General features: G+C 39.1%; 1 protein-coding gene across 3 annotated transcripts in view; it reads left to right on the forward strand.

Moving 5' to 3' along the window:
• Positions 1-15,589, forward strand: part of LOC105229513 (steroid receptor seven-up, isoforms B/C) — a 40,855-nt gene that overhangs the window by 10,443 nt on the left and 14,823 nt on the right. For all 3 annotated transcript variants that reach the window (XM_029551653.2, XM_049449378.1, XM_011209845.4), the window contains one exon: positions 9,491-9,640. In XM_029551653.2, the coding sequence (XP_029407513.2) occupies positions 9,491-9,640 (150 nt within the window). The remainder of the gene's footprint in view (positions 1-9,490; positions 9,641-15,589) is intronic.

Genomic DNA, 15,589 nt, shown 5'->3' on the forward strand with positions numbered 1-15,589 from the left:
TAAAAAGCAAAATCCAAAATTACTCGTACTTTACGACAAGTCCAACCCCCAACCTGATCCCCAAGCATCAAACAGACACAAATAATTACCAATCGAGACAGAAACGGGAAATATCGACAACAAACAATATAACAATAAAACAACCACAGATTGCAACAACGGTAAAGCAATAACAATAACTACAAACTCACAAGCGAGACTAAATGAGAAACAGATGCGATATCAGTGACGCCAGCCAAAAATTACTACACCGCTAAAGCACTGAACCTCCACAGCACTGATACTTCCTCGTACGTTGTAGTCATTTAAGCGCGCTTGTAGAACAAATAACATAGCTACAACAATTACAGCAGCCTACCTGAACTGAAGCCTAGAACTTCTGAAAAAAACAGATCTTAAAATGTTTTTACTTTTTATATCGAGAGCAGACAAACCCTCTTGGGCACGATTCGTAGCCGACACTGTCACCTCATTGGGTGCTTTGAGAGAATTGTCTAGGGCAGCAAGTCGTGATCGTTTTCTTGCTTAGCTACTCTCGAATCGCCACAAACTTTTGTGTAATATAACGGTTTAATTAATTATTGCACGTTGGGCCGTCGCGTTGCACGAGCTACAACAGCAACAGCAACAGCAAAAGCGATATCGATAACCGCACCACCGCCACTACTTAACTGTTGTACTTAACGTTGTACGTACGGTTGGCGTCAGCGCGGTTATTTAATGCAACAGTTTTTGGTTGGTGATCGATGCAGACTTTGCTCAACCAACAAGTTTGTATGTATCTACCATATTCAATGTTGCAACACTGCAGTGCTTGCTTTGCTTTGCTTGCATTAGCCACAATCGCTCGCCAATTAAGGTAATTTCGTCAAAATGTCAGGATGTTCGTTCGTAAAGAAGGATTTGTAAACAAATACGACTCAAAATATTTCAACAATGATTTTAGATGGACGATTTTTGTATACTGGAAACATAACTCAGATTATCGAATATACTTACATGTCTTAATCAGCGCTTACTTTTTACACTTTTATTGCCATTTATTCTATCGAAAGTAACTTAAATCTAGCAAATAAATTCGGTTTTCACTTCGTCACATGCACCCTTCGATTAAAGCATTTTCTGTTTATTTTTTGAACTGTTGAATTTCGATTTGCCACATTTGATTGCATCTATCTAATATCGCACCATGGCTCTCCACATGGCCAACGCCGCAACAGTTGGAGGGAGTTTCCCGTACATTTGTAATCCAAGTTTGGTGGCCCTCTATGGCTGAGGATATACTAACAAATAAATCCGCTGCGAATAGTGAGTACTAAAGGCCATGGCACATTCACATTTACATACACACGAGCAATACGCATACACACCCTGCGTTACAACACATGAATCAAAAATATTGTAACTTATGCTTTTCGATTTTTTCCTCAATGATTTTGCTGTTATTGCTTTGGTCGCGAACGAAGCTAAAGCAATGTGCAACATATACTTACAATGGCAGTTGTTGCTTTGTGTAGTATTATGCTCGCAAGCCTGCGCATACATACATACATACATACCGTATATCGGTTATCGGTTATCTGGACGGCAATGCTGTTGGTGTTGTTGAAAATCTCATTCTATTTATTGTTCTTCCAATAGCCATTATTGTTTGTGTGTTTCTATCATTTGTTGTTGTTATTACTGTAGTCCATTCACTTGGCACCTGGATAATGATAGCATTGTAGTTTTGTTTGTACATAGTTTTTGCCGATGGTCTGGCTTGGCTGCATGCTTCCTTCATTCTGCCAGTGTTTTCTATTATTCTGCGATTGCTTTTGGTTGCACACACGCGCCCCAGCAAATGCATGTCTTGTTCCGTGCTGGCAACGCGGCTGCCACATACCTCATCTTCGGGCACACACTCGTACTTGCCGTTCCGGTGCGCCGCGCTGTAAGTTGGAGCCAGTTCAGCTAGCCCGTGCGGTATGGACGCCGTGTGAATAGACCGCAGTCAGACTCATATCTGCGCGCTACGTTGCCACCTAGCCACCTAGCCATCTATGTGTCCCTCAGTCTCCTCGTCCCTCTATGAGCCCACCTATGCCCAACTTCATCTGTCCGTCAGTTTGTTCGTTTGTTTGCATCTTTTGCTGATTTAACGCTTTAGTTCGTTGAATTTTATTGCATGAGCGTAACTAACGTTTTAGTGAGACGCTGCACGGTCAGCAATGAACATGACGGAGAGAAGGGTGATCGGCCAAATTATAAGCGTAAATAGACATGTGTATGAGCAAGTTCTCTTAGTCATTCTCTAGTGGTGGAGTTGTACCTTTAAGCTTTCGACTTACTTAAGTGGAAAGTTCTTAAGCGCATTTTCAAATTGGCCATACTCCCGCTTAAAAAAGTCGATTTTATGCCGCCAAGGTTGGAATGACTGGAGCGAGCGCCGCTATGATTCACGGTTTCGCTATGAATGTTAAGCGAATGAAAATTGCACTTTGCAAAAAAAAAAAAAAAAAAATGATTATTGTTGTTATGAGTTTTCATTTGATGTACTTGAAGCTCTTTTTTGAAATAATCTGCAACTGCTTAAAGCGAAGTCGAAATGGGTTCGTATCGAAGCTTCTGCCCCCCATTTGAGTTAGATTACTCAAATATTAATTAGCTAAAGCGATTTTATGAGCTTGAGCGAAAGGGCATATTTCCGTTAAGATTCCTAAAATCATTTCTGCCTGATTGACGCGCAAGTTGTAGTTCAAGCTGAAATGTTCTAGCTTTAGCTTAGCAATATTATCTGTTCCAGTTATTATCAGGCAATAATTCGCGGCGAACAACGTTTGCAACAGTTACAACACCTTCCATGTAGAATGGTCACGTTACTTTTGCAGCAGTTGTTGTTGCCTTAAACACTATCGCACATCTCTCATGCCTAAGTACCTGCGGCAAAGTTGTTCCCTCACTAACTTGACGTTAAATTAGCTAAGTTCATGCTCGTTCATATGCTATCACAACAATTTCCACAAATGCATTTATCGATGTGCGATGGAGAAGAAGCGGAAGCAAGTATTAACTCGTAAATGAGACAATGTACATTTACTTATGCCAACGTGCCACAATACAAAATATTTATAATACGACCCAAAGTTGTTAAAAGTCGGTTATTATGTGTAACGTTTGTATAAACTCTGACATACAGTTCGATATCTGGTCAGATGTGTGTCACATTCTTGCAACTATCGCTATATCTGGGAGCTTACATGAAACAAACCTTAACAATATGCTACAGTTTCAACTAAGTAGATGAAATTTGTTTTATCTTAGACAATTTATGATGGAAGGCACTACTATTTTTTACGTTTCGGTTGTGTACCGGTAACATCTAGCCTAACTTTTCTGTTCTAGTACATGATATGTACTACAAAATTAACAGAAAGAAAATTGTTTCTCACTGTTACTATAACTTATGTGTATGTACATATACATATATGTATATAATACAGTTTATTCGCTTGCCTATGAATCTGCCTCCTTCACCGCACAATGATTGCTATGACGATCGCGCAGAAATTCGGCTTCCGTGGTAGTCGCTTAGTTACCTTCTGCATTAATCTCGACTGCTAATTACTTTGGCTGCAGTTTAGTAGACTTATGTGGCAATTACTCATATCAAAGCATGTGAGGGTGTGCTGCCTTATGTGGGGGTGTAGGTGAAGCCAAGTGCCGGTGCCGGTGCCGGTGCAGTTGCTCTCGTTATTATTTATAATACTTTATTTCTGCAGTGCGGTGCAATCAATTGTAGTGGCATGTAATGGCGCATGCGCAGTGTGCTTACAACGCGTGCGCGCCACTCCGTTGTTTCTTCGTTGTTGTTCTTATTTAAGCACCGCTATAATGCTTGGTGTTTATCAGAGTGTTCCCAGACAGCTTTTGCGCCCCTCTCCAGAAGGTAAATTGAATTTGCTTCTCTGCGCTAATTACCAACGTCTGAGCGCAGAAGCGTTTGTCTGTTTGGCTTTTGATTGGGGCAACATCATTATCAGTTCCAGGCAATAAGCGCCGTCGACGCTTTGGGTGTTGGCTTCGAGCATTAATGCACACATACACATGACTACATAGCGCCAGAATCATTTTTCTATTTTTGTACTGAATAATTTGCTATTATTTGTTGTTGCCTTGCAATAGTTGTATTTGCAATGCTAACTTCGAAAAGAGTGACGGCTTCAAATTGTTTTGGCGTTCATGCAGCTCGTTGAACGAAACACAGTGTGGCGCTAAGGTAAATCACAAAGCGGCTGCACGAGAGAGACTAATACTTTTCGATTTGCGTTGTTTTTATCGGGTTGTGCTTCTTAATCAATAGCGCACTAGAACAACAACCTTCTTTTTTTAGGTATTCGAAATATGAATTGTCGCACTAATAGTCACTTGTTCACGTGCCACATGAATCATTTACCAAAGCTGTGCCAAGATCTCTCTGTGTGGATGCTGCAAATGTTGTTGGTGTTTTTATTTAGGCTTAACAAGTTTCTATTCTATTTTTGACAAGCTTGCTGAGGCAGGCGCTCGGAATTGTTGTTATTGCGCAAGCAATTTCATGCTTTAATTTGTGCCACGGAACATTGCAGTGTTATTGCATGTGCGCATGCGCGTGCTAAAATGCATACACTTTCATTACCGAATCACGGTACGATGGTCATGCACTGTAAGTTCACAACACCCGAGAACAGTTCCGCAATCATCTCCATCAATACATAATTACTAGCCTAGTTTCGAAGATTCCACGAATAATATACAAACTCATGCTCTTGAGCGCAAGCAGTCAATTGAGTATCCCCAAGATCAATTACTTGATACAGAAAAGCTTTATGCGTTAATTGTCGGAATGTGGTGCTGAAGAATAACGGTTGCGTTGTTGGCAATTGTGACTTTGTATTTACGCAATCAGCAATATTGCTGACATGACTGTTACACATTTTGCGATTGAGCCTGTCGTTTGTGAAATTGCCTTTGCAAGTTTCAGTTTTTTTTTTTGAAAATTGATTATTAGATATCAGTTTTATATATCGCACATATCTACCTAAAGAGAAAAGTAACACAAATGCAAGCAGCGGGTTTAATACGTAAATTGAAACGAAAACATAATGACAAGAACAAAAGTAACACATTAAGCACCGATATTTTGCTTCTTTGAAACGCAGTGCAGATATCCCGATGCATGACCGCTCTACGACCTTCCTATCAGCTGTTGACATCTCAGAGTCGCTTCCGTGCTCTTTCTACAGTGTTTCTGTTGTTGTTGCAGTAGTAGTTATTGCTCGCCGCGCGACTACATAAACAACGAAATTATATGGAAATCTCAACTGAACACTGTTAACATCCTTTTTTCGGCCTTCTGCAGCTTGTATGATATATCTTTTTGTTGATCTGGCAATTCCCTTCACAATTGGACAAGTTTATTTGTTGCTTTGAGTGATTGTGACAGTTTTATTGCTTTGCGCCATGTTTCGGCTTTCGGTTGATGCTGATGCAGCAAATAAGTGGCAACTGCTAGCCACCTCTACTTGTTTAGTAGAACACTTTCTTGGTAACTGCCCAAGCGGTTATCATTAATTGTGTTCAAATTACCTGCATATGAACTAATTCAGGGAAGAGCTACCGTTCAGCTGTAGGTATGTGCTGATACTGAATGCAACAAAGAAGGCTATAACTCTCACAGTGCTAAAGCTTTTCGTTAGTTGTGGTGTATATGGCGCGCTTTTATGCGCTACTTCTGATGCTTGTAGCATCATTTCATTTCAGATATCTTTATTCCGTTAAAACCCTAAATATCAAAACAATTTTAGTCCTAAACTTGCACATTTCCTTCGGGTCACGTTAATGGCGAACTTGTTGCACACGTTTCTTGGCTTAACGCCTCCCATAAAATAACCTTTAATGGGATTCAATTAACCAAATGCATATCAGAGATACTTACGCCGCGCCGCTGTACGTTGAAACGCCACTCATTGCCAAGACTATTGCTGTTGGGCGATTGGCTTTTTTCTACGGTGGCTGCGCATCAATGTAGCAACATTACTACAAGAATTTACTGTTAAATGTAACAACAGCGCTTTTAGTTTGTTGTGCCACTCAAGCAGTTGGAACTGCTGATACCCGCTGGTCTCTGGCCACACACGGAATAGCAACGTATAGTTTTTTCTTTTCTTCGCTGCCTTCCTGACAAAGTCAATGCTTAGGTGATCGTAATTTTGTGTCGCCACATATCTCAACATGTGTATCTGCAAGCTTCAATTGACGCAGAATGGAAATAAATGATATTTGCTTTTTAGACTAGTTCGTCCAAGCCAAGTTTTCTTTCGTTAGAAAAAATCGTAGGTAAGGAATAACTTATCTGTCAATGGGGGGAAACCTGCCGATAGACGGAATATGATGACAGGCCGAAATTCCGGTGGAATTCGCTATATGTACATTGCAATCGAATTATCTACTATATATAGTATGTATACTTATAGATGTAACTGCTCTCACTCGTCTATAAAGTTAAAAAATTTCTCACAATATCTCAAACAATGGTGGCTGCTCATAAAATTCCTTTTAAGCTGTAAAGTCATCATCAAAATACTCGTGTTTCGCCCTATCCTACTAACCGCTCATAGCCCACCGTCCGCTAACATTTCCAATATGGGTTCGCCATTTTCTGGTTGAAGCAAGCAAGGCCTACAAACGACATACTCGTACATATGCATGCCTCTTCGCCTTGTAAACAAGCAAACTTAAATATGTACATACATATAGGCATGTGTTTATACGTGTCAGGATGTTTGTGTTGGCATCAGCTGTTTGGTTAACTACGTACTACTTCCTATGTAAGTACATAGCTCATATTGCTCATATAGCACCGCGAAGTTGGGGGTGCTTGAGCGCGCACGCGGCTCCTAGCGTTTGATGCACACGTACAAACAATAAACGATCCATACGATCGCAAAACAACGATATTTCTTGAGTCACGATTTTTTCCAAGCCATAGCTTCATTGCGCCTTTTTTATTTCCCTGCAATAAGCACACTCTCTTAGCTACGCGAGCAGCGGGACAGCTTTGCTGTGGATGCTTTCCTCTTTTACTGTTTGCTTGCGTTGAAATCCTATTTATTTTATTTATCCATTTGATTATTTCTGAACTTCTTGCACATTACGTGTAGCACTGCCCATATGCGCCCAATATATCTCAGCAGCATCTGGAGCTCTTCTTCTTCTTAGTCTCAAAGCGATGCCTTGTGCGTCCGTGTGAGAGTGTGCTGGAGTATCGCTTATACCTATTGATGAAGATACCTAGCTACAGATGGAGATACTTCAGCCAGAGATCAGTCCGCGCAGTATAATAATCTAAAATAATGATAAAGACCTATGAATGCTACGGATGGCAGAGAGGGAAGCATGCTCGTATGCTAGTACGATGGTGAAGTTGGGCAACAGATGGTCAGAGTGGTTATATACATTTACGTAGACTTGACTTTCGGCAACTCATTTTCGCACTATACGTAAATATATAATTAATAAAGCGGTGCTTGAAAAGCAAATTGTAAATCAAAAATAGTTAAAGAGTGGAATAGTGATGAACTCGGTCCAGATTCGATGCATGCATGCTTTGAACGACTGAAGGGATTAATATGGAAGTGAATACATCAAGATCAATTTGTTGTAAACAGAAATGTGTTTCATCCAACACTTTCCAAGTTTTATATATGATAATAGAAGATACAGGAAAATAAACTTGTCTAACTTGCGCGTAGACGATCTGTCGCTAACCACGCCGGGTAAACTCTCAGTGACCACAGAACGCTGGAAATAAAATAAAGTGTGTCCAGCGGCTGACAAGCACAGAAAATGCTAAAACATGGTTTGGTGTTTTAGGACTGGAATGTTATATGGTTATGGACGACTTGTAAACTGCTCCTGCTATTTGAATTGAATGCTTGTTGTCGTAATTTCTTTTTGATTGGTACTTTTTTGTATGCGGCTGTTGTTTTAGTTTGGTCAAGTTACGACTGGTCAGCGCGATTATGACTTTTAATTTCGTCGCTAACAATTCGGCGCTTACCGGAGATGCCCAATTATTGCTGCCGCCACGCCCGCTTCGTGCGTCCTAGCCGCGGTATCTTCTTGTGCAATTTTTTATAATTTCGTTTTTCTTTGTTTTCATTCATTGTATCTCTGCCCACGCTATACTGCTTTTGTGGTGTGCGCACGCGCAATCGCTCGTTCACTTGGTCATTGTTTTGCAACATATTTTCCCAGATTTTCGGCAACTCGCTGAACCTTTACCGCTGTCTGTACTTGCTGTCCGCCAGTTACTGCCGCACATAATATTGAAACTGGTTGCTGGTGGTCGATTGTCGCCTTCCACCTCCTGGGCAGCCTCCATTACCAATTCAACAAGTTCGACTCTTTCATCTGGGAATATTCTATTCTGCTTTACACAAATGTAACGCGAAAAACGATACTTTTCTGTAGATGTTGTTTTTGCTGTTATTCAGTAGGACTCTGCAGGTACAAAAATATTTTTTACCGTCTGACTTAATGGAATCGTATTGTAGCCTTAGTCAAAGCAGGCGCCTGTTTGCAGACGATACTAATAACGGTTTCACTGCGATTTATTTGTTATCTGCCAGATAACCGCGCATAAAAATTAACAAATAAGATTACATTCGCATTAGACAGCTAAAAGTAGTTAGGAATTTCCAAAATGAAAACGATCCACTTCAACTCCAAATGGTAATTCAGTTGAATCTTTAAGCAGCATTCCAAACCTGGTTTTGATTGAATTGACGCCCTCACCATAGGTAAAATGCCAAGAAACGGTTTGTTTATACGCTACGGTGCCTTGAGGGGGGTTTGCGCAGTCTGCTTGTACACCGCGCTGCCAATTGGAAAATGGCTGCTAAGAAACCACAAAAGTCTGCGCACACTCGCTTGTGATTTCCGAAGCTTTTTCCCTTACATTTGCTTAATCGCCTTTGGTTTTTACAGCTTATTTTGCTCACAGTAGATACATATATATTAGAATCGTTGAGCAGTTCGTTGCAAAATGGCTTCGAAAGGATTTCAAGGCTTTAGCTTCTCATTTTTCACGACGTTTTTCTGCAGTTTTGTTCGTTTGTTGTGCACTGTCTAATGCAACTGGGAACGAAAATTGTAAGGCTTCATCTAAATGTAATTCACGTGCGCATTTAAAGCTTAAAAAACAGGCAAGCTCAGGACATTTTCCCCCGTTTTCACATGTTAACAGGTAGTCACTGCTTTGGAGTATTACTTGTAATCTTCTTGTATTGTCTGACATAACTGGGCTCACTCGCCTTTTACTTCATCTTGCAATCAGATATTTCGAACTAATCTGAAGCCCAGACAATTCGGAAATATTTGTTTTACGTTTTTACTGACTTTCTCCTAATTTTAAGCTTTCCAAATATTGATTTCAACAGTTTTTAGCAAGATTTCTTTCTTATTTTAGGTTGCAAATCGTTCTTCAAGCGCTCGGTGCGCCGCAACTTAACGTACTCGTGTCGGGGGAGCAGAAATTGCCCGATCGACCAACATCATCGAAACCAATGTCAATATTGCCGTTTAAGAAAGTGCCTGAAAATGGGAATGCGACGCGAAGGTAAGCGAAAATCTCAAGCACCATGTGCTCACACTTGTTTCACTTATTTACAGTACAGCTAAAATTTGAAATTGAAAGCAATAAATAAATGCTTACAAATTCAGTGTGTGTGTGTGTGTGGAATGTAAAATTTGCAACAAAACAACCGCTCATCAAGCGAAGAAAATTGCGAAAACACCAAAAACAAAGAGTATATCAACAACATTCTAATGAAAAGGGTCAATTAAAAGTCAAATATACAGGCTGAGTAAGCGGACATGCGTTCATATATAATGGATGGATGTGTGAGTGTTTTGTGCTAATGTAAGTTTATTTGAGAATAAATAAATTGAAAGCAATCGAAGAATATCATTCTATTGGAGCGTCGAGTAGAAAGTGTTGAGAGCAATGACTAGAGAACAGATTCAAAACGGAAGTACAGACATACGTACAAGTATATGTATATAGCTAATGTTTACGACAATGACTTTGCAAGGAAAATTCTTGCAACTTATCACTAGCATTAGCCACTCGCTTCACATAACCAGAGAAGAACGACATTTGGCGCTCGTTAGGTCTATTGGTATAGTTGCTTGCACCCGAACAATAGGTCTGATCTTCAAATAACCTAAGCTAAATATAAATTATATACATAAATGTGTTTAGAAGCAATCGATTGCGAGCCAAGATTACAAAAAAAAAACAACTGCTTTGCATACAAATATCACTCTTGGGCCTTTACGTTGACGCAATGGTTCGTAAGGCAATTTGCAGTTTTATGATTAAGTATATTAAGTGTACATACAATATCTTAGCAAGATTTAAAGCAAATTGAAATTCTTAAGCAATACGTCCATAGTCAAATATACATGTAATATATAAAAAAAAGACAAAAATATCGATAAATGTAACTCAAAGTCGATTTCTAATTAAAAGTTAATACGAGTATGTTAAAAGGTTTGTTTTAAGCGCTTATTGGCATTTAGTTGCGTGAAAGACGCGAATCACTTAATTTTCTGTTGTGGAATCCAATTGTCAGCTCTCAATCTAATGGCATAGTTCCATAATTGGGTTGTCATTTTTGACAGTCGAACAACTTGCTTCACGTCCGACAGTAAACATACATCAATATGTATAAGATTAAACGCATGAATTGCGAAAAATATGCGCGTACATTTGTACTTACTATATATAAATGCGTATGTGCAGTTTTAACTCTCCTGACATGCAGTTGCTGCTTAATTATTTGCAATTAAAAATCAACTTGGGGTCTTTTTATGACATTTTGATTCTCAATTTGTTCATTTTCATTTCAGTTTTTCTTAATTTCTTATTTGTCGTTAAAATTAACATTTGAAAATATGCGTAAGAGTTATGAATTTTTGTTGGCTTCCTCAAAATATGTACCGACTCGAACTAAAACTGCTCTGGCTATTGTATTTGCTAGTAAAGTTGTTGACTTTGACAAGATTACATAGCCATAGTGATTTTGTCTTTATAGCAAGTACCAATTGCAATAAGCTTTGCTGTGGCTGCGGTTGCGACCCATAGTAATTATCCGGCTGTCAACATATTACTGTATCTGTCGATGCAATACACTGCAAAAAAATTAGAGAGGAATTTATTTTAATGCCAAAATAAAATTTTAAGAACAAAAGAGCAAGAGAAAATTCAACAATTCTTAATAATTTGCACTTTCAAATTCTTAAATATTCTTTTTCTGAAATATTGCCTTATCACTTATTTGGTGAAAAACTCCATCATTTGCTGCGCAGATTATACAAATGTAATTCGTTCAGTGTGTGTTGAAATGGCAATAATTTGAGTAAATTTTAGATTTCTAGAAATCCTTCGAAAATGAATACTCGAGTAATTTCAGCTGCGGCCAAAGCTGTTTGGTGGAACACTTAAAATACCCGCTTCATAGGCAATAATTAATAGATGTGTGTATTTGTTGATTACATGCATCGATTTGGGTTAAGATCGATTGTAATTTGTGGGGAACGCAAGAGCAGCGGCAAACGACAAGAATGTAAACGCAAAGTGAACCGCAAAGCAGTCAGTTGAGGTTGTAATTGAGCAGCAGTAAATGTTATTAAAAAATAATTCATATAAACATAACACATGCGCAGGTATTTAGTCGGTCTATGCTGTTAGGACAAGTGCAATTAGTCGCCTTACAGCTAGCATTGGTGAACGTTTGTTAACTACGCATATGTGTGTGTGTGTGTGTACAGTTTAGTGTACTGGCAGCGAAATATTACCACTTAAGTGGTCATATAAACCACATTAATGACATTTTACTGCCAACTGCTCGACTCGTTATTGTCATTCGCAATTTTCGTTTGCTGACGTTGTTGTTGTTAGGGTGTCATGTAAACTTTGCAGCGAAGACCACATTTAACACTGACATCTGAAACGGTCGAATGTCAACTGTGTTTAGGAAAAGAGTTCAACACCTTCCTACTGCCCCGCACACCCCTTAGCGAACAACAACTCAACTGCTTCTCATCAACGAGATTGACCATTTTCATGTCAAATTTGTAAAATTCATGTCGGTTTTTTCTTTCAACACATGCACACATTTTCGGATGTACTTACGGTAGATACGGTAGATAGTAAATATGATCGCAAAACTGGTTCAACATGAATCCAGTAGTCCTCTGTTAATCGTATCGCCACTGAAATATCGTGAGAACACTTCCAGCAATTTTAAATGACAACATTTTTCAGCATAAAACACCCTTTTATCAAACCGAAGGAGAGCACATAAAAAGCTCAAAACGAGAAGTTCAGTTTTCTCCCGAAATGAAGACATATGAAAATACGTAATCAACACAAATAACAGGCGATAAAAAACTGAGTAAAGGGCAAGTCTTGACAACCTAGTGTAAGAAATGGTCAACAAGTTTAAGGTTCAGCGTCAAAGTTGCCACGGTGGTAGGTTAATACAATTAAACTGTTGCGGCAATTGTTGCTAACGGAAGACACACACTTGTACCTGAACGCAGCACCAGTACAGAAAATGCACAGATGCGGGGTACAAATGTACATACATACTTATGATCATATACACGAATCATTGCATGCAAAACTAGTTTGCGTTGCACAACCTAAAACTTAAAGCGAATTTCATAATACAGACAACTCGGTTTTAAACATCACTATTTCGGTATTATTAAATTTGATTCCACGTAAATTTTATCAATTCGCTAGGTCACTTCACTAGATATATCATCTATGACTCAGAATAGTATATAGAATATACTTAAAGTTTGAATACAGTATGGTTTAGTCGGAATAAGCCTTTGATCACAGCGAGTTGATACAGACCGGAGCTAATAAAATTAAAAACCGACATTCACACAAGAAGAAAGAGAGAGTTGGGTAAATTGTACACTTTGGCGTGAGATGTTTGTTGTTTTTTCGCCGTTTAAATTTTCACAGAAAGAGCATATGACAAAATATGAAAGCCAAATGTGTTGTCACATTTGCATAAGTGCATAAACCACACAGCATCAGCTTAAATACTTGCACCGCTGCAGAATGACTCGCAGCGTGAGGATCAAATGATTGTGGTTATGGTCACAAAGAGCGGCGACAAAGACGTACAAAGGCCAGAAAGGTGCCAAAAAGGCAACGGAACTATGCTTTCCCAGGCTCATTTATAACTTAGTGTCCGGCTGGTCAGACAATTGACAGAGGCGGTGGTCAACCGGTCAAAATGCATTAGAACGTCTCTGGGTTTTTGTGTTCGCTCAAAAACCAGTTTAGATGTCCAGTTCACGCAAATCTACCTGAGTTTGTCACTGGGTACTGGGTGGACGACACAACAGCTGAACGGCTGGTTCACGCACCCAGCCCAAGGAGCAAAGCCATGCCAGCGACAATGAAGTAATGGGAAGAGGAACTTAAATCAAAACACAATTACACAAATGCTTTGTCGATTTAATTGTCGGCCTGTATACTTCCCGTTTTCACCCAAGAGAGAGAGTGATCTAAAGCAATAGGAAAAGGGGAAAAGAAATAGTTAAAAGGGAGAATACGCTGACCAAAACAAAATATTTATAAAGAAAATTTATTTCACTTAGTTACCTTCCTAAGGAACTGTTTGTCTTGAAAGCAAATTGTATCCTCAAAAACTTGTCAAACCCGCTTCATCCACCCTTAGTTGCGCACAAATTTGCATATACAGTTTTTAATTGCCATAAATAAAAAGAGAAAGACACCAAGGGTCCAAGAATGACCAGCGCGCTGACCATCGCGAAGGTAAATTCTACAATCAATACAATATTTAAAAGTTTGCTTAATGGCGAGAATTAAAAATGCGCAGACTATGAAAAGTGCATAGAATACACTGCCGGCCACAGTGTAACGATTGCAAACCCGTCCCTCAATCACCGCTTCCTTTCATAAGTATCGTTCGCGATGGCATATAAATAAGTAATTGAATAAATGTAAGTGTTAAAGCTTGGAAATTATAAGCATTCCATTTGGCACACTGCAGGAGTGTTTACCATTTGCGCTTTCAATATCCTAATACACACTCCAACACCTCGGGCTCCATTGTTCTCCACTTTATTTATTTGCCCCGCATTCATATCCATTTTTAGCAGATTTCCACAAATGATAAAGCTTGCATATCATTTCAGCTTCGTTGTGGGTGCGTACGTTGCACTACAAGTATGCATGAACATTTGTACTTGTATGTATGTATATTTAGGATGAAGCGCTTCCCAGCTAACTGGGCAAACGCTGTTTGCTTATTAAAAAGTCGCGCTTTACTAGCCGTTGCAATTTGGTGAAAACATTGCTGCGATCTCTATTTAAAAAAAGCTAGTGAGTCCACAAGAAAAATTACTAAAATACAATTCGTCAGGAAAACACCGAAACACATACTCATGACAAAATGGATTTTCTATGATTTCACTGGGGTACTGTTGAATTTACGGTCTGAAGAGTTCATACGATGTTGCATAGACCGATGCAGAGTAAAAAATAAGGGGACACACGAGGCGAAAAAATCGGTGTATTACCAAATATTGCTTTTTGAATCCTTCCCTGGTTGGATCAACTTAGTAAATGTAATATTGTTGCAATTAAATCGACGAGCGTGAGGAAGTACTTGCTTAGTCGCAAGAGCTCCTCTGCTGTCTGTCAAAAGTTTATGATAATACTAAATAAAAGGTGCAAACGCTTCTCCACCAAGCATTCTCAAGCATAAATATATGCACATATGTATGTTAATATTGTTTTTGTGAAATTATTTCACGAAAGCTACACGTGTTGCAAATGATTTCTTGCATTTCCTCGCCACATCGGTACTCACAATGAATAAGATACCTCATAGTAAGAATATTCCTCGTGTGTAAGCATAAATACGAGTATGTACATATATGCAGATACATGCATCGACGACAGCGTTTGTGTGTATGAGTGCATATTATGGTTTGTAAATTGTGCATTTTAATTAAAAGTAAATTCACTCAGCACTCAAAATAGCAATGCAAATTTGTGTTGTAGATTTGTTGAAAATATATTTTACAATATACTCGTACGAGTAAATACACATTAACACTTAGGCGAAAACTTAGCTGGCGGCGTATTGCTCAAGCAGAAACGGCAGGGGGTTGTTTCTTGACCTCTTCTTCGCGTCTCTGCGTGTGCTCTATTCAAGCAACGGGTGTAACGTCTTTTGCATTTTCAATGCTCAAAAGTATCTTGCTTAATGACGCAACGCTCGTCTATGCTAAAAAGTATCTTAGTAACTTCAGTGGCTCGCCACTATCCTTGCCAAGGGGTTGCAATGTTTGCTCTTCGGCTGTTTGTGCTATGCTCTGTTTCTTGCTAAATCTTTGAAAGCGTATTATTTACCTTGCTTCATCTCCTATACCGCTATGTCTTCTTGTAGTAGCTTCCCATTACAATGCGCCCAGATTGAGGTTGCTGATATCCTTTTGTTTTGGCTGA

Source organism: Bactrocera dorsalis, chromosome 2 (genome assembly GCF_023373825.1).
Source record: "Bactrocera dorsalis isolate Fly_Bdor chromosome 2, ASM2337382v1, whole genome shotgun sequence".
Lineage (NCBI taxonomy): Eukaryota > Metazoa > Arthropoda > Insecta > Diptera > Tephritidae > Bactrocera > Bactrocera dorsalis.